General features: G+C 33.6%; 3 protein-coding genes across 4 annotated transcripts; 1 reads left to right on the top strand and 2 right to left on the bottom strand.

The window, feature by feature from the left end:
• The first annotated feature begins 3,428 nt into the window (after positions 1-3,428).
• Positions 3,429-6,562, top strand: LOC130622646 (uncharacterized). The gene is made up of 7 exons (XM_057438132.1): positions 3,429-3,533; positions 3,754-3,829; positions 4,033-4,113; positions 4,209-4,301; positions 5,335-5,481; positions 5,662-5,823; positions 5,899-6,562. The coding sequence occupies exons 2-7, from the start codon at positions 3,760-3,762 to the stop codon at positions 6,489-6,491; spliced, it is 1,146 nt and encodes a 381-aa protein (XP_057294115.1). The 5' UTR covers positions 3,429-3,533; positions 3,754-3,759; the 3' UTR covers positions 6,492-6,562.
• Positions 6,563-7,790: 1,228 nt separating this feature from the next.
• On the bottom strand, positions 7,791-16,486 carry LOC130622644 (transmembrane prolyl 4-hydroxylase-like). Its single transcript, XM_057438131.1, has 3 exons — positions 16,424-16,486; positions 8,806-9,825; positions 7,791-8,490 (listed from the first exon to the last, which is right to left on the bottom strand). The coding sequence occupies exons 2-3, from the start codon at positions 9,478-9,480 to the stop codon at positions 7,984-7,986; spliced, it is 1,182 nt and encodes a 393-aa protein (XP_057294114.1). The 5' UTR covers positions 9,481-9,825; positions 16,424-16,486; the 3' UTR covers positions 7,791-7,983.
• On the bottom strand, positions 15,121-19,187 carry LOC130622643 (RNA-binding protein 45-like). Of its 2 annotated transcripts, none has more exons than XM_057438130.1 (3): positions 18,643-19,187; positions 17,158-18,279; positions 15,121-16,487 (listed from the first exon to the last, which is right to left on the bottom strand). In XM_057438130.1, the coding sequence occupies exons 1-2, from the start codon at positions 19,144-19,146 to the stop codon at positions 17,164-17,166; spliced, it is 1,620 nt and encodes a 539-aa protein (XP_057294113.1). In that variant the 5' UTR covers positions 19,147-19,187; the 3' UTR covers positions 15,121-16,487; positions 17,158-17,163. The 2 variants fall into 2 exon arrangements, with proteins under 2 accessions (XP_057294113.1, XP_057294112.1); XM_057438129.1 differs by having other exon boundaries at positions 15,121-16,366; positions 18,643-19,186.
• Between the last annotated feature and the right edge of the window lie 183 nt (positions 19,188-19,370).

Genomic DNA, 19,370 nt, shown 5'->3' with positions numbered 1-19,370 from the left:
CAATCGCGTAAATTAGCAACGAAATACCATTTCTATGCCACATTTATAGCGATGCCTAAAATATCGCATCAAAAATTGTAAAGTGAGATTTCTACTGCAAAATTCCCTCCCTACCCAAAGGTTTAGAGATAAGTCGTTAAGAAAAGAAATTAGATTCAAGGATGCTCATGACATACCTAAAATAAATCACATTTTTGAATCTCCGTAATTGTAATTTTATGTTATGTTTTCTCCGACTTAACTCTGATGTTTTATTTTCATAAAAAAATCAACCTGTAATTTAATTCTTTTTTTGATAAGAACAACTAAGTTTGAAATTGCTGAAAAATAAAAACAACATGAGCGATGACAAGGATGGAATTTCACTGACTTTTACAGAACACAACTTTACTTGCCCAAAATTATCATCAAAATAAGTACACTTAAAAGACTTTATCAAATTTTGTTGTACTTTTATTAAAGTGCAAATTATTATTGATTGATTGATTGATTTATTGTAGGCATCACATCTCGCAATGTCTTTTGAAATCATTTAAAACTTCAACAAACGAAACTTCAATGGAACTACCTGGATTTAAAACATCTGAAAAAACTAATAATCCAATACTCGGAAGAGTTCGAAAACCTGCATTTGTAAATATATTGATGAAAGTCAATGTACTTACAAATTAGGAGTCGAATTGTAAACCAGCTATACTGTATAGATGTATAAATACAAATTGTAGCATATTAAACAAGAACACACTATTTCGAGAAACAAACTTTCGCGGAAGGAAAGCTCCGAGAAATTTAGGGCGTCAACATTCGCGAGTAAACACAAAAAACTTTCGTCAGCCTTTTTTATAACATTTTCGGGTGAAAAAACTATAGATTATATGTAGCAAGTTCATTATATCTTAAATTTGTTTACAGTCGCCATGACGTTCGAGTCAAAGGTGTGTGACGTGTGCTTATTTGGCATAAGAAAATAAAATAGTAGAAAAACTTGAGCGACTTGAAAATTATCTGTATTTTTCCGAGAAAAAAATTGCAAAGTCAGAAAACATACACTTTCGCGGGTAGAGTCAAAAATCGCCAAAATACTTTCCGGCCGCGAAAGTTTTAGTGTCCTTAGAGTACTGCATTTCCTAAAATTCCTTTCCTAGAATTTTCTTGTTCTAAAGGTTTGCTAACAATGGTTGTAAAGGTAAAAAAAGTATTTTTAGTTAAGCACTTTTGCTCTCAAAGAAAGTTGTTTTACGCCGCAATCACAAAAATATGTTCAATACCTCTTATTGTAACAATGTAGGAAGAGAAAGGCCTTGTCATATGTTAAGTCATTCGTAGTGCAATTACTTCCTGTCATTATACCCTAATCTGTTGCAAGAACGCAGACAACGTGTTAATGAATAATTTTTTTATGGTCTTCTACTTTTTTAATGCTATTTTTGAAAAATAGAGACATTATCCTTTAGTATTCTTTTTTTGGGCTAAATAACTTTAGAAAGGTAATTGATACCTTTGAAAAGATTTTGAAGGTATTGTTATTGCTTTATATGCTATAATGTGATATGTCTCTGTGGAGAATTTAAAAAGGAATAGCTCTAGCTAGCTAGATCAAAAAGGTTTCGTTTTTTTTGCCAGAAAACTTTCCTTAAAAGCAACGGATATTGAGTATTTGTAAAGTACTTTTCTGTCGTGTTCAGTTTTATTCGGACGTCAATATGACATGTAAGATAATTTAAGATGTTGTTTTTGTTCATAAACGTTTTCTTCACCTTAATCTCGACTTTCATGTAAGTCATTAGAGTCCAACCTCTTTCCCAGCGCCTGTTGTCTCTTTTTTTATCTCGGGAGACGAACATGCTCGTATCACCGTCCGATGTTAGAAAATGTACAAGATGCCCTAAGGACGAGATTGATTAGAGTAAAAAATTTTAAACCGTTTATCAAAGGGAATATTAAGAACCACTTTCATACTAAAAATATCATACTAAGAGAAAAGGACTGAACGACTTATGAAGCAGAATTTTTACTTGAAACTAACAGAAGCAACAAGACAACACCCATGTCAACAACAATAATCAATTCATCATAGCGTAATTTAAAATTAATAATGAAAAATACCACACCTGCAAATAAAAAACTTTTATCAATAACAATTCATCAATTTACAACCCAAAAAACTATGTGACGGCAACGCCTACTTCAACAGCGAATACCAACCCATCAATCTGCAAATTAAAATTACTGAACAAAAACTACTCATCATAAAAAATCCGACAAGGCAACGCCTCTCCAAATGACTACTATGAATTCCACATTGAGCACCCAATAGAAAACAATAAATAACGTGTAGCTCCAAAAACTAAACCACATTTCTCCTCTGAAATTTGATGTAGTAACGTGTGTCTCAGAGAACTAGTAACGCCTAACAGAGAAGAAATATACAGAGAAAAGAACCTTAAACAGAAGTAAAAGGTAACGAAAAGAAAACTATTGTTAATGGTTGATGAATATTCAAGCACCAGGGAATTGTAAGAATTAATTTCCAGTATATTGTTGTTGCTCTGGTTTGATTTAGGTTTCGCTAATTATTATTGTTGCACAAATAATTCACTTGGAATGTTGTCTAGGAATCTCTCTATATTCTCAAAAATCTTGATCGATTCTCTTTAACTTAGTTAGAAGTAGGGGATTCATAACTAAAAATGCTTTACCCTATTACACTATGATTGTTAGACTAGCTACACAATTTTTTTGAGATACCAAACATATTAAGCTAATGAATGACTTAAGATGAAGAGCCTAACGGTTAACTATCCAAGCAAGAAAGTTTATGATAAAACTCAGAAGTCATTTAATAAAGGGTGGTAAAGGGACTTAACAAAGAGGGAGAGAGTTTTATATAATCTCTAGCTTATTGCTACTATCGGTGGAGCGAATTTAGGACAAAGTCTACTAAAGAACGCATTGCCTTTGCAAATTCACAAAGTAGACAGTAGTCAGGTTTAAAAAAACTTTCTTAATGCGCTACTTCTTAGAGAAATCTTATCACCATTACCTTCTCTCATCACCCCGGAAGAGACAACAGAGGCCCGGTAACGAATCAGTGGTTTTCAATGACAATTTTCTTTAAACTGATTTTCCAAATGTAGAAGCCTGGTTTGGCAATGTTTTGAATTTTCGGACGAATACGCTTTCAAGGTTTTTTAAATTTCAGAATTTCTGTGCATTTTTTGTTTGCAAACGCATTCCAAACGAAAAGCATATTGGTAGTTTAAAAAGCCATTCGGTAGTATTCCATTCTAGTATCTCATGACAATTTGAAAGGCTACAATTGTTCGTCGCATTGCAAGCATTTCATAGGGAGAACTTTAATAATATAAACATTTTTTTGATTGATCGAATGTGTCGTCTAACAGCACAAAACTTCATGCATCAGTAAACTAATTTGAAAGCAAGGCGAAATAACATGGTTGAATGAGTTAGGGCGAACTTCCTCAGGAAATACAAATTAAAAACAAGCTAGTGGTTGTGTATAGCAAAGAGAGGTAATTACAAAATTTGTGTTAATTCGCAAGTAAAATAATTATAAAATTATGCGTTTGAAGAAAATTCTTATGCAGATGATAAAATAACGTTTTTGTAACATTTAGAGGTATACAGAAGGGAGACAAAGATGCCGTTTATTTTGATTAATTGGCTTGACTATAAAGAATATGCGAGATATATAGTTAGGTTGTAATTTGTGTTGTTTTTTTGTCCATATAGTACAGAATGCGCTGGTATCTTCTCCTGAGCGTGGTTCTCATCATAGCTATCTATGCAGAATGTAAATCAATTGGAGGTAAATATAGAAATCGTGATTTATTTTGCTGCTATAGGAAAAATTAGACAAACAAAGATAAACAAATGATATATAAAATAGTGTATGCTCGCCAACTTTCGAAAGTAAATAATTATTTTCTGTTATTTTAACAGCGTTTTTCATTTTCTCTTTAGACATTTCAATGTTATAACTTTGTGTTTTTATACTGTTATATTATATAGGACGAAAAAAGAAAGCACATAAAGCACTCAGTCAAGTACAAAAAGAATTCCAATCACTTTCAGATTCAGTGAAAGAAGAAGGTATGGATCGATCTTTTTTTGGCTTATTATGAAGATAAAACTGGCAAACACAGATGTATACATGGTTCTAACTGACATTTATAAATTTATTTTAGCGCATCGTGTAGCTGTAGCTGATAGAAAACGAATTAAAACAGAAAAGGTTAAACCAGTAAGCTCAAAGCACTTCCAACAAGAGCAAGATGAAGGTAAAATTTCAATGGATTTTCTAAATAAATAATATGCATGTTATGGTATAATATAGGACGATATAAAGAGATAGCTAGGTGTATGCTAAATTTGCCCACACTCTACGCCTAGAAGTACAAACATCCCGTGACTTTCCTGATCAGTTTATAATATTTGTCTTCACAAAAACCAAAGTGATTTTAAAAAGTAAATTTGTAGCTTTTAATATTTCTTGAAATAAGAATCAACCAGAATTCTGAAAATTGAAACGACACTTCGCATTCGTTTATAGCTTTTACGCATAATCAATATCCGCCTGGTCTAAAAGAATATAAACACTTAATAAAACACAAAAATTAGTTTTATAGATTGAAAAAAATATGTTGTTAGGCAATATTATACATTACATAGCTACTAGCTACCTTGAATGTAAACATTGCGTGTCCACACGCGACGAACTGGTCAAGTTAGGACAGGGTGAAATAAGCTCGTGGCACATTAAATCCTTCATTTGGCCAGACCAAGCTGTAAGCTTATTTGCGTCAGATAAAGTGCTCTGCTTGAGCTTCATTCAAGTACGCTGTGAAAAACCTGCTCACCCAAGTTGGCCTATTTATGTGGAAAATTTCATCTCAGCTAACCGTTATGTCCAAAAAATCAGGCAAGTTTTCCAGCAACACAGACTGGTTCGCTTTTCATGTGTAGACATTAAAAGATCTCGGTTAAATAAACCTTGATTTTTAAAATGAGAGAGGGAGTTTAAAAATAAAAAATTTACTTGATACTATTACTGAATTAATAGAGCTTCTTTTTCAAATTGTTTGTTTATAGATAAGGCTGTCAGTTTTGAACTATGCAGTTCAGATCAATGTATGTGTCCAAATTTCATGATAGAGGATGACATGGGCTTTGATTTACATTCGCTGAATTGTTCCACAGTGCGGATATGTGTATGCGAACACAACAGAGAAGTCCCCCCAATCCCCCAAAACTAAAAATAATTTTTTAGACAATCGTTCATTTTTTATAAAAACGATGTTTTACATTACGTAGACGAGGAAGGAGATGGCGATGATGACGAAGAAAATCATGATGATGGACCACAGGAAAGTACAGAAGAAAGTCCAGCTGCAAGAAGTGATGATAGTTATGAAGACGGAAGCACTGACGAGCATGAGAACCCCGACTCACGATCAGAAGGTATACTTTCAACTATAAATTAATCATTATAAATGATTTTTAAACCTTAAGCTTTTTAACTGTTTGATGAAAATCAGTAAATGTTTCGAATATACGGACTATATTTTCATAAATTCTTTAACTACTTGAAATCGAAAAATGGACAGACGCTCACTAATATTGAATTGCTTTTTATTGCAGAGGGAAGTGGCGTAGAGCCACCACATCCTCCACCCAAACAACAGGAACCACAAGAGCCAGAGAAACAAGATCCATATGCACCAGTCGAGTTTAAGGATGATGGCGTCCATGGCTACCAACAAGTGATGCCAGACGGAACCGTACAAGGAAGCATGATTATAGGTAAGTACCATGAATATAATTTTTTTAACCTAATTATAACTTACATATTTATTATTTACTGCACTTTTATTACAGATCAAACTCCACCTCCAGATCCATATGCAGCATACGGTAGCATGTGTGCACCTTCCTGTCCAGCCTCATGTGCTCCAAGCTGTGCACAGCAATGTTGTACTCAACAACAAATGGCTCCTCCTCCTCCACCACCGCCACCACAAGAGCCTCCAAAGATTGAATTGTGGAAAGAGCGTGCTAAATACGAGCCTGGACCAAATTACCCACCGCCACCAGCACCTATGGCTAAACCAAGACCGTTAACATGCCCGCCACCATGTTCAGCTGCATGTGCTCCTTCTTGTGATGCTTCTTGTTGTAGTCCTCCACCTCCACCTCCACCATCTTGTCAACCTGTCTGCCCTCCTCCACCACCACCTCCACCACCTCCATGTCCACCGCCATGCCCACCACCAGCTCCTATTCAACCACCATGTATACCGTGCCCACCACCACCACCACCTCCACCGCCGCCACCACCAATTGGATGCACGCCCTCGTGCTCACCTGTTTCATGCTCTTTTGGATGTCCATCTCACTGCTGCGCACGATATGTAATTCCCGCTAAAAAATCAAAATTAGTGAAGCATAAAAAACACCACAAAAAGAATTAGACCTTAAATAATATTTATCCTGACTATATTTTGTACTAACAGAATTTTCTAAATAATAATCACTCTTTTTATGCGAGTAGTTATATTGAATCCATGGTGAAAAAAATTAACCTCATCCTCACGTTAATATCATTGAAGAAATGTTATATATTATAGTCGTTAATCCATCCTTTATATGTCGCATTTTGTGTTTCCGTAACACGACGTTTTTCTTGCGGACAAGCAGACAAAATACGGCTATTATTATAGAGACTAGTCGTTGCCTGTGGAAAAATCCATGGGTTCTCCCATCCATTATATTTACCCGTCGCAACAAAGTGGATAAAATTATATTGCATTTGATATTCGTGTTTCCGTAACATCATTTTCTAACTCAGCGGGGGGTCCGCGGGGTCGCCCGTCCTTTGTTTATCACATTCCGTGTTTCCGTAACACGACATTTTTCTCGTGCGCAAACATACAGACGGAATACGGCTACTATTAAAGAGATTCTTTGCATAAACGCGAGGTTGCATATTTATGCATGTTTAATTCCATGTTATAATTAAAAATACAATACCAAGTTGACCATGTGAATTTTATATTATACAACGCAACAAAATTTCCTTCCTATTACGGATATTTATTTTAGTTGTTTTCTTGTTAATATTTCCTTCATATCTTAAATCAATGTTATAAACATTGTAGATTTCAGGGCTGCCTATTAAAACGGTCCTTTTTAACCTCGTTACCAGGCACTTATGTTTAATTTTGATATCGCACAGCGAAACAACCATGTTCGTCTCGCCGTCAGTTATCGAAAAGAGACTTATTAGAATGGGCCCAGATAGTTGCATGTTGTAAAGCAATACGATACAAGTGTACTTGTACAGGGATGTATTACAAAAAAAATTAGTAAACTCTGTGGACGAGGTTGTCGAGAACTTCCAAAAACATTAACGTAAAGTGATTATGTTCCTTAAAATCTCGTCAATACACTCTCCTGATAGCTACCTCGTTCTCTAAGCATAGAAGTAATAAAATAATGTTACCTCAGATTTAAGAAATTGGGGAATTGCTTATACCAAAATATCAAGAACGGTTTAAAGGCTTGAAGAAAATAATTTGAAGTAATAAAGGTTCGAGTGTTGAAATCAGCGTACGTTGACGCTGTACGTAACAAAACGGGCTTTTTTACATACAAATACACTTTGCTGGTACAATAGCTGCTGGTTGTCTTGATTGAAGTTTCAGAAGAATAAATAGGAGCAAATTAAAATAGAATAATAATAAACAAACAATAAAAACAAAAAGCAGATATATCATATATAAAATATATATCATTATGCATTAATTACAGGTGTTAAAAGGACGACGTAGCTAAATTCGTTTGACTAGCAATTAAAATCAAAAGCCTTAAATGGACATTTTAATGCGTATACTTTTTTTCATTTTGTCAGACGTGTGGACAATAGTAAGTCATAAAAAATCCATAAATTTTTGTCCAAATATCTCAAAGATCTTCTTTCATGTCTACCATTCTCTTTCCTAGCCATCCATTATATGAATCACGTGTTCCTTTTCCTCCAATAATATTTATCCACACATTAGCAATCCATTTGTCGTGATCGGTGACGTCACAGCCTCCATGATACGTCATTGGGTTTAATTCGCCCAGCCATCCGCTTGCTTGATCAATTTCATGATTGTACCACATTATTGCGGTGCCTTTGACAGGTTTAATAACCAAATTGCTTTCTTCACAATTATCAACCAGATTACATTTACGTACTGCCTCGCTTTCCCAAGCTTCAGATGCAAAAGTCTCGTTATCAGCAAGTTGAAAAGCCGTTTCACCGCCGTAGGTTACATTGTTTAAGAAAAACATTACAGTCAAAAATCTACACAGTCGGCAAGCAGAACTGTTTTGATTTTCGTATGTGCAACAAGGAAGAGAGCTATCGACTTCGTTAGAATCATGGTGACAGTGATAGTGTCCTCCATCTCCATAATGTACTACCTGCAGAAAATATTTACATGTACGTGAAAAAATATAACACAGTATCTTCAGTGCTCCTAGGCGTGCATCATCACAATCGACAGAACTTTGACTTTAACCTTAAGTTCTTATTTTTTTCACTTGATAATTATTAAATTATTATTATTTTTATTACTTTATTATTATTTTGCAAATTAGAAATTTACAAACAAATTTTTCCAACTTAAAATTAAGTGTGTACACTTAATTTTTACGAATGCAAAGGATTCTGTGAAAAAAAATTTTTAACGATGTTTTTCCACGTTTCTGTGTGTTTTTAGGGAAAAAAGTTTTTACCTGCATTGGCTCGCTAACTTCTATCAAATCATGCGGAAGAAGAGTGAGAGCAGACAATCTTTCATGAAATCCCTCCAATAGGTCATCGTACACTCCATAATGCCAAAGCCAAGCTTGCTCACTGTATCTGCTTCTCAAATAAGGTCTTGTTTTATACAAATGAACAAAATACTCTTTTATTTTTTCTGCTGTCGTAACAAGAAATTCGGAAAAGTTGATTCTATTGTCGTGATCTTTGTCCATTTTTAAGTGATCCAACATTTTCATTATTTCCAACTCGGTGAGATACAAGTCCCCTTTTCCTTTGATGTAAGTGAATTCGATTGGTTCTATGTACGAGTCATTGTTAGTATCCCATTCCATGAACACTTCGAGAGTTGTGTAAAAATTCAACAATTCTGGATGCGTGGGGCTGTTTTGCAAGCCTTCGTTTTTCGCCAGGTAGATTAAGTACTCACATTCCTCGTAAGAGAGAAAGTTCTTTACTTCAAATATAGGTGGGTTTACACTTAATGTCTTTAATACGTGTGTTCTTCCTATTGCCAAATTAACTTCGCGTGTATATCCAACCTTTACGGGCTCTCTTTGTGGTAAGCGAAATGTTTTATCGTTGTACCAACGCACACCGCATGCGAATTTAGCACTAAGTGTCCATATAAGAATAAGCTGCAACATAGTTAATTTACAGAAGATTTTTTTATCTATACATTAATTTTGCTTCAGTAGCTATAAAAGATCAAACGATTAGATATTTTGTGCGCATGATTTCAAAGCAAACTATTTAACACATTTCCTGGATGGATGTTAAAAAAGATACGCTTTAGCATACTTTACGGGACTGTAGCTGACCAACCTCGTCCCCAGGACCTCCTTTTGCTTTTTTGATATCGGGGACGCGAAGAAGAAGGCCCTGGATCCAGCCGCTTTCAGAAATCTTGGGTGTAGACTGCAGCGTCAGCACTTTTGATAAATGTCGACAGTTCTTTATATCGATATGTGACATCCATATACGGAGTAAAACTAAGAAATTAAAATTAATTCAAAAAGCAAACGGTGAGTTAAACTGGGTTAAAAAGGGTTCCGTTTTTCAAAATGGACAAGACATTGCAATTATTTTGTAGATTGCAACAAACTTTTTTAATTAATAATATAAATAACATTATCTTAAAGCCACAGCAAGTTGAATGTTTCGAGCATCTTTTAAATGGATATGTTATTGACGTTTTACCTACTGGATTTGGGAAATCTCTGTTGTTTCTTTGTTGGCAAACTTTTTGCCCAGAAAAAGTGTTCAAAATATATTATTAGTGGTGTGCCCTCATAATTCTATCATAGAGGACCAGTTGAAAGTTTTACAAGTGAGAGGTGTGCTGGGGTGCTATATTTGGAGCACACAGTTGTGCCTAAAAAAATTATTTCCATGTGATGAGAATGGTGAGCCTGAAATACCAATTTATGGCGAATTAAAACAAGTATTTGCCCACCCAAAATTTCTGCTTAGTGTCAGAGGACAAGAATTGCTAAATAGTTCTGTTTACCAAAAAATGTGGTCAGTTATGTTATAGATGAAGCACAATGTGAAAGCATGTGGTAAGTAAAAACACTTAGTAAATCATTTTTTTTAAAAAAAAAAAAGACTGGCGAACACTTTTTTGCTGAAAACGAATTTTAAAATGTTTCTTATGCGACAATGTAAGACTTTATTGTGGATGTTGTCTCCACTTCACGAATCAATTCGCTGACCCTGACTTTATCTAATAGCCAAGTCAAGCTTCCAGTGTATTGTTTTTTTTCTAGCTAGCTATTATATATATATAAACAAAATATTTTTTCTCTCTCTACTTAAAACTACATATATCAGGGGCGGATTTTTGACTGGTGCAAAATGGTCTCGAAGAGGGGATTTAGAGGGGGTTTTGAGCCAACGAAACAACCGCCCTTTAACGTCTTCTGATGGTCAAAATAGCATAAAAATCAAAACCCCTGATCGAGTCGTTGATAAAACCGCTTAACTTCTCATTCTTTCTTCAAGTCACGTAAATTTTACTTTTTTTGTTTGAACAAGAACTACATACTGAAAGAGAACTACTTTGTTCATCACTAACACACTGCCTGGCAGTGAGCGGGATTCGGGACAAATATGTACCTAAATAGTTTAGTAAAAAACATAATATATATACCATGTTCTGACAAAGTTGGTGATAAATGCAATTTCATCCACAACAATAATTCAATTAGCCAAAATGCTAATTTTTGTCAGCTTGTGGTATATGTATATATTAAAAAAAGGAAATTAGTTGCTTGTGCTTTTCTACTTTTGCGGATTTTGGCTTTTTTCGCAAAATTTTATCTCGCAGAAAAAATGAAATCGTTCATTGGCGACAGTTTATTTCGCCAAATCTTGCTAATCTTTAAATTTGCGAATCCAATTCGCCTTTTTTCAGAAATTTGAGGGAGAAAATAGATGTAAGTTATATTCTGAAGGAAAAAAATTCTGCTTGGCTCTATTCTGTAAAAAAGAGAGGAATCAATAATTATAGTACCTGGTTTCTTCCCTTGTTTCTCTTTAAGAAAAGATAAATAACATATTGGTTACAAATGTATACCTGTATAAGCCGTTTTTATCAGTCATTAATTCGATACCGTCATTCTTCTAATTTAATCCGTCCTCTAATTAGTACGAATTAATTATTTTGGCAAAATGAAATAATTTATTTAACTCTAATTATTAGTACGAGTCCATAATTACTAATTTCAGATTTTCCTCTAATTTAGTACGATAAAGGTCAAATTTTCTTCTAATTATAGTACGAATAGTAAAAAACACGTAATTTTTTTTTTGTTTCAAACTTTCTTTTTTAAAAAAACATGAAAAATTTTAATCTCATTTACAAAGTAAATGAATCGTCTTCAGTTTTAGCTTTTTCCATGCATTTTGAATAAAATTCGCCACTTCGGAGATACCAGCTGATGTTGTCTTCAAAACAGTCGATGCAAAACTTCACAATCAAATGAGAGAGAAAGTTCTCAAGGAACTAAAAAAACTTTGAAGGGAGAAGAAAAGTTGGTATAAATAAGAGTTTAAAAAAAAAATAAAAAAAAAATAAAAAGTACCAAAAAGTGTGTTTTCAATTTTTCAACCCCTAATTTAATACGATTTGATTCCTATTTTACTCTAATTATTAGTACGACAATCAACTTCAATTTCCAAGGTATTTTATTTCCTCTTATTATTAGTACGACTCCTTTAAAATAATTATTTTTACCGGAGGATTAAATTAGAAGAATGACGGTACTGGAACCTTTAATGAAAGTGCGATACGTTTTCTTTCAAAAACATTTAATGACTGGTACTCGCAACAAATTTATGAGCAGTTAGTTCTGAAGTATAATCGAAAGACATGACATATCAAACTATGCCTTTCAACCCTAAAACCTTTCCATCACATCGGCGGAAGGAAAGTCGCTGGCATATACGATGCCCTGAGGCTTGGTAGCAATAAATCGCCAAACATAGATCCTTTCCATGATATCGACCCTTTGGTTATTGAGAGTTATGTTGGCACAAAACAAACTTAGCTGCAGTCTGTTAACTAGAACGGGAAGATTGAAGCACTTTGAATCGGAATGAGGTAATCGCCAAAGAAGACGAAAAAGATTTCGAGCCGGAAAGTGCTAAAAAGGTTTACTTTGACTTTGACGACGAATAATCTTTGTAAGTTTTATCTACTACAATAGTAAAATGGAGACGTTTGAACATGTTTGAAAACAAACTTTTTTTCATTTTTTTCATTAAATCCCTTGTTCCCTATCTAAAAGAATTTCTTTATTTGCAAAAAGTTATATCGCAAAATATTATCAATATCTTTATTCCCAAAAGTTTATCTCGCAAATTTTTTTTGCATTACTCAATTTGAGAATGTTTAACCAAAAAATTCGCGAGTTTTTTAACATAACGAACTTTTCTCCGATTGAGGTAGATCATTTCTTGCAGGTTTTGGCAAAATTTAATGTACTTTCCATTTTGCAATCATAAGCTTTCTTTCTGCTGACAGCTTTTTTTATTTTAAGTAATTTTTTGAAAAACCGCGTTATTTCATTTGTAAATGTATGCATTCATTTTTCACCACTTGGTGCAAAGCTTTTATTTTTCATTTAATTTCATAACTAAAGCCAATTTTTTGAACAATAATTATGTTATGACCCTGAAGCCTGGTGGATTAAGTACCGAGTACTGTTTTAAAATGATTTTGAACGTGGGTAAAAAAGTACTAGTTGAAATAAATGTTGAACCATCAAATTATATGTACAAACTCACTGGTGTTGCTATGGCAGAGAAGAATTTAAGCAGGGCGCTGTTAATAAAGGAAGGTTTTGCAAAAGAAACTTGTGCGATTTAGACTTAAACAGCGAAAGTTTGGCCCTGCAAAAATCTTTGAAAAAGCTTAATCGTAAAAGTTAATTCCCTCAAATTATATTGAAATAGGCTATTCGTGTTAAATAATTCTCGCGAATTTTTATTTGTTAGGGAATTTCAAAAATTATTTATAATATTTTATCCTGATTACAAGCTCGTGAGCTTGTATTAAAACGCAAATGTGTCCTACAAGAATGGAAATTTTTTGCCTCTCTGAGCACCGACACGGGAGTAGTCGTGTGTTCGAATCTCATCTTGGTAACTATTTTTACTTTTTTTTTCTTTTTACTATCTCGCCCGCGAGGACGTGTTTACAGGCTGACCTAATGAAAATTGAAATTTCGAGAAATTTTCTATCAATATTATTGCCTATCCGAATAGCAAAATATGTCGTGTCTAACTTCAGCTTTTTATACACTTTTTTGGCGAGGTTGTTTGCGTATATCATACGTCTTGTTATTGTTTACAAGGGCAACGAAACGGTTCTTGGTTTTGCCTATAGTGACTTACACGAAAGTCAAGCTAATGGTGGTGAAAAGGTTTTTGACCACTAAAGACAAAAACAAATCATCTTAAATATAATATTGGGCATCCAAATATAACTGAAATTGACAAAAAAAATTCCTACATATATTAGTTATCCATATTTTATTCGATAAAAGTACTTATCTTGCTTTTAACTCAAACTTTTTAATAAAATAAACTTCAAATCTTTTGAACTAGCTAGTAAGCTATATCCTTTCAAATTTGGCATAGAAATATACGTTTACTGTATATAAAGCCATTCTAAGTAACAAAAATGACTATAAAATCCTTTTAGAGGTATAATTACCTTTGTAAAGCTAGTAACATAGCATTTTTTTAACAAATACTGATCCTAATGTTGTCTCTGTTCCCTCGACAAAACAAACTTTAAATTTCCTGTATATGTTACAGACAGTAGCATATTTTAGCGCTAAAAAGAATATTGAAGGAAAATATAAAAGTAACAAAGCCATGAAAAAAATTTTTATTAAACAGATTGTCTAGACGTCTATGTGGTTCTAGTGTGTATCATTTTTGTACCTTGACCTTTTGAGTGGTCCGTTTATTACACGCCATTTTTCGGAAATCGAGCTTATTAAATCGTTTCGTAGCCCATGGTTTTTTTTTAATAATTGTTAGCTAACAACTCTTCAGATGAATTCAAAACCACGTGGTTTTTATCGTTGATGATCTCCATGAACATATAATAAGAAACACCTGTGCCTAATATCATTGAACTGATTTATTAGCGAAAGTTATGTCCCTCCATTTTTTACACGCGAAAGTTTCTTCCTGCAAAGTAACGTTCTTTTTTCGGCTAACAATTTCTTCCCTTACGGTAAACTCATCAATGTTTTAATTACGCGTAATTATCAGACACCCCTTCCAATTTTCAAGGTCGAAATGTCTGCATTTTCTCGAAATTTAATTTCCAAGCTCGGAATGCGATGGAAAGTGATAAAACATTGTATATTTTACCTTTTTAATTTCCAGGCAAGCAAGGCGTTACATTTTATAAAAAGTAAGCTAATTCCTAGGGCATTCTGATTCAGGAGAAAGTGTTAAGGAAAAGTAAGTACAATCAATTGCCAGGTTGGACATAGCGGACTTGATAATGATAAACAATAACAAAAAAATATATTTTTAATCACAAGCAAGTATTAACAGCTATTACGAAATCTCTGACAAATCTAAGCTAATTGAAGCGCATTAATTTTGCGATTCTTGGTCGACATTTCTTAACATAAGTGTTTTTGTAAAATGAATTTAGTTAACTTCATTCTTTTGTTTTTTTTCCATGACTTGTTACTCATAAGTGCACTGAAAGTGCAAAGTCAATATGGGGTACAATAAAACAAAAAAATACACACGCGTGTATAGATAAATTCTTTTCTCAACATAATACACTCTCTAATACGACTAAATCTTCTTAGTTTCAGGTTAAATGCGAATAACGCTATCGCATAAATATATTCTCACTCAAAAAATAACAAAGTAAAAACAGCAAGTGTTTACCTTTTGCCACACGAGACTGGACCGGGACACTTGAAGGCTTTAGTTGGTTATTTTTTGCATATAACATATAAACATCGACATGCTTCTGGCAATATGTACACAAAGATATAATTAACATAAGAACTATACATATAAGTGGAATAACGTTTTAGATTCTTTTAAAAATTCGTTTTAACGAACAATCAACCAACACGTTTCGATACAAAAACACAATAAATATATGGTTCAATGGAACGTTTTATAACAACAAAAAACAACCTTGCTTAGCTCTTCAACCAGAAGAGATTCTATTTCTTAGTCAGTTTGTTTATTAAGGTTAATCTGTACATCTTGTTCGTTTTCTAGTCAATTTGAAGACGGTTTCGCATTAATTGAGAATAATTCCCAGTCAGTGAGTTCTGTACATGCGTCATTTTTAGTTTGAAATTTGTTTCGAATTTTAATGGTTCGTAATTTGAGAAATGATGATGGATTTTAAACAGGATTAAATGAACTTAGGTTTGAATCACTAAATAATAGTATATAATTAATTACTTAGATCTTTTATTACCCTAAAATGCTTAATAATGGACTAGGTGTTTTTTATTAAAACGAAGCAAAGCTGAATTTCCCTTCATATTAACTGAAAGCGTTTAACAAAGCTTTTAAATAACCAATACATATCTTTTGAAAACAAATAATAAAACAAAAACAAAGAAACATTTTTTATCGATACTTTATATTAATTATTTATGTAAAAACCAGCTTTTATCGTTTTGCTAGCTACTAAATATCCAATGGAACAAAGTATCATGCGTCATAAGTATGAACAACTTGAAACTGTAGTCTCCCGATCTATCTACATATATATATACATTAGCTTCTCAGTTTTTTTATTTCTTTACTCAACTATATTTATATATATTATAGTTAATTTGTCTTTTAAAGTTAAAGGTAGGAAGTAAACTTGATTGAAAGCTTACGTTTAACTGCATTTGTAAGGGGCAGTGGTAATAGTTATCATCTGTGCGTGTATGAAGCGTCGGGTCAACATGAATAGTCATCTTCTTGTAATCATTAGTAATTTGTTTGTTAAACAATTCCGTGCGAGTTTTCGTCTTTAATCTAATGGGGAGTAAGAAAAAACAAAATAAGCAAAGTTAATTGTTAAAAATATCTTACCAGTGATTTCTTCGGCGTTAACTAGTACACAACAGCCAGTTGAATAAGACTCAACGCAATCCTACTGCAAAAGAAGTTTTTAATAACAGTACAATTCCGTTAATTCGAACAAGGAAGGGATCTGAAAATATGTTTGATGAAACGAATGATCGAGTTAGGCAGTTTTTTTAAAGAAAGGTACAACGAAATTTGTTTGAAATAGCAGGCTTCCAATTAACGACACTTGTATCGTATAGCGGATGTGTACTGCACTGCATAAAACTATTTGAGCAGAAATTCGAAAGCAGGTGTGTAATCACTCTAACATTACATGGAAATTAGAGTAAACTCTCGACGCTTGTGAGGCCGTAACACCTACCCTACACTTCTACTACCTTATAGGCAGCATACTAGCAAGATTTAAATCTTTCGATTTTTCAGTTGTTTGTTTCCTTAGGAATGTAAAATATCATACAGATGTGAAAAAACTACTCGGTGTTCTTATTCTACTTTTTCAATAGGTTTCAAATAAACCAACTATTTTAAAAGAAAACTTTTTAATTTTTTAAATTCCCCTATAAAAGGTACAAATTTTCCCTAATAACTGTGGGTGTTGCTTTTAGCATTTTATCGTAGATAAAATTATACAACAAATGATGTCAACATGCATAAAAGTATTTAAATTAATGCTAGGTTTACTAAAAATGCGACCGAAATTTTTCCCTGTTAAAGTATTTTGTTTACAAAATACTTACCATAATTTAAGTTCTTGGTCGTTTGCGTGCACTTTCAGATGAAGAAGACTTTGGTGGCTCAGCCTGCAAAACTTTTAATTTTTTCCCTAACACTTCTGCACCATGCAATATTCTAATTGCTCTTTCTGCTGATTCCACACTAGAATATTTTGCATAACCAAAATTTTTATTTCTTAACATAAAGACGTCAATTAGGTCCCCAAAACGACAAAAAACATCTTTTAACACATTATCTGGGGGAGGTGATGGGTGACATACAATGAAAAGTCTTTCTGCACATGTTTCTGAGTCAGAAAGTGGCTGAGCAGCAGGTAACTGAACAGTGCAATAGGTTATTCCAGCATTTAATTGCTGTGTAGGATGAGAAAGGTCTAATTGCGATGATCTTACAGCAGTAACATTGCCATCGACTTCATCAGGAGCATACCGTACAATTAATTTGTAGCCTGGTGGATATTCAAATCCATTTAATTTTTCTTTTGCATAAATTGCTGAACCAACAGAGTTATAAACAACAACGGCAACTCCCTTTGATTCTCCAGTAGAATAATTCTTTTTTAAATCGCACAGCTCTAAACCTGGTATCAAATCAAAAAGTCTTGCCAAATGTTCCTGCGTTACCGTTACTGCTACTTGAACTTGTAATCTGTTACCTATTACGGCAGATGTTCGGTTTTCTTGAAAATTAATACCAAATCCGGGAGGGATTGCACTTTGAATGTCGCTACGATTGGCACTAGTATTTAATCCCAGGGACACGTCCAATGAAGTACCCATGCTACCAAAATGACTAGATGATTGCATATCTGTATGTGCTAAGTCTCTTTTGATCTTAACTGACTTAGGTTCCGCCATAACTGCTCGATAAGATTTGTCACAGGTCTCCACTGCCACCGCTGCATTATAAGCACGCCTATACTTTACATAACCAAAACCCTTCTTTTCACCAGTTTTCCTATCTTTAACAACTTGAACATAATCAATCTCGCCATACTCTTCAAAAGCCTTTCTTAAATCCTTCTCATCCATCCCTTTTGGTATAACAACAAACAGACGTGTTAAGGCTGATTCATCATTGAAATCTTCTGTTGATTTTGATGATTTTGGCTGTGCAATAATAACCTATATATATATAAATATTTTCATAAATTTACAAATATTTAACTTGCATGAGTAAACAAAAACAATTCATTGGAAATACTGATGATTTAAACAATACGCAAATATTGAATAAATCCGCCTCAAATGTTTGGGGTACATCACCACAAAAACATTTCACGCTTTTTGTGCTCTGTTTTAAAAAAAATACTGACCAAGTGCAGAGCGCCCCTGTTGGACATGCTTCACATTTTGGGGATTTAGACCTTGTTTATATATTTTTTATCTGGCTAAGCAAAACAGAGGGCAGGTTTTTTTAAAATAACCTCCAAACAACGTTCAAACGTACAGTATTGTGGTTTGAACTAGTGGTTTAGCTAGCCCTACCTTCAAAGGTTTAGTGTCATCATCTTCAGTCAACTTTTTTCCATCCATGCTTTCAACCGCAAGGCAAGCTTCTGACATTTTGGAAAATTTCACATATGCTACACCTCTGTTTTCTTTTGTTTGTTTATCTTTTACAACCCAAACGTCTTCAACATTTCCATATTTTAAAAAAGCACTCTTTAGTGTGTCACTGGAATGATATTTACTACACACAACAAAAACCCTAGAAAATGGTGGCTTATCATGATCCACTTGACTTCCAAACATAGATTTATGATCTCTATCTCTTGAAGACTGAGAGTCCCTTCTTTCCCTACCCCTCTCTTTATCTCTGTTTTCTCGGACATCGTTATCATTTTTCATGGAAGAAGAAGAAGACAAACTAACTTGAGAACCATTAAATGCTTGCGACACTACAGTGGCAGCAACTGGCATCTGATAACCATAAGGATAGTAATCATACCCTGAAAATCCACCATTTGCAACCGGTGGAGCAGACATCATCGTTTTTGATTCTTCATTGAAATGCACCACGAAGAACTTTTTCCCCAACAAAGAAACTGGTGTCCAAATGGATATTTTGCAGACTGGTATTGTTGATAAAAAAAGAATATAATATGAACTAGATACATAAAATTTTTTTAAAGATAATCAAATCAAAAAAAAATTGCCACTTCTTACTTGTTCTTTTATATATTTTTTGTAAATGGGATTTCTTTCTTTCTATA

This window comes from Hydractinia symbiolongicarpus, chromosome 12, assembly GCF_029227915.1.
Source record: "Hydractinia symbiolongicarpus strain clone_291-10 chromosome 12, HSymV2.1, whole genome shotgun sequence".
Lineage (NCBI taxonomy): Eukaryota > Metazoa > Cnidaria > Hydrozoa > Anthoathecata > Hydractiniidae > Hydractinia > Hydractinia symbiolongicarpus.
Note: the sequence above shows the minus strand (reverse complement) of the source record. Positions and strands in the feature narration are given on the sequence as shown.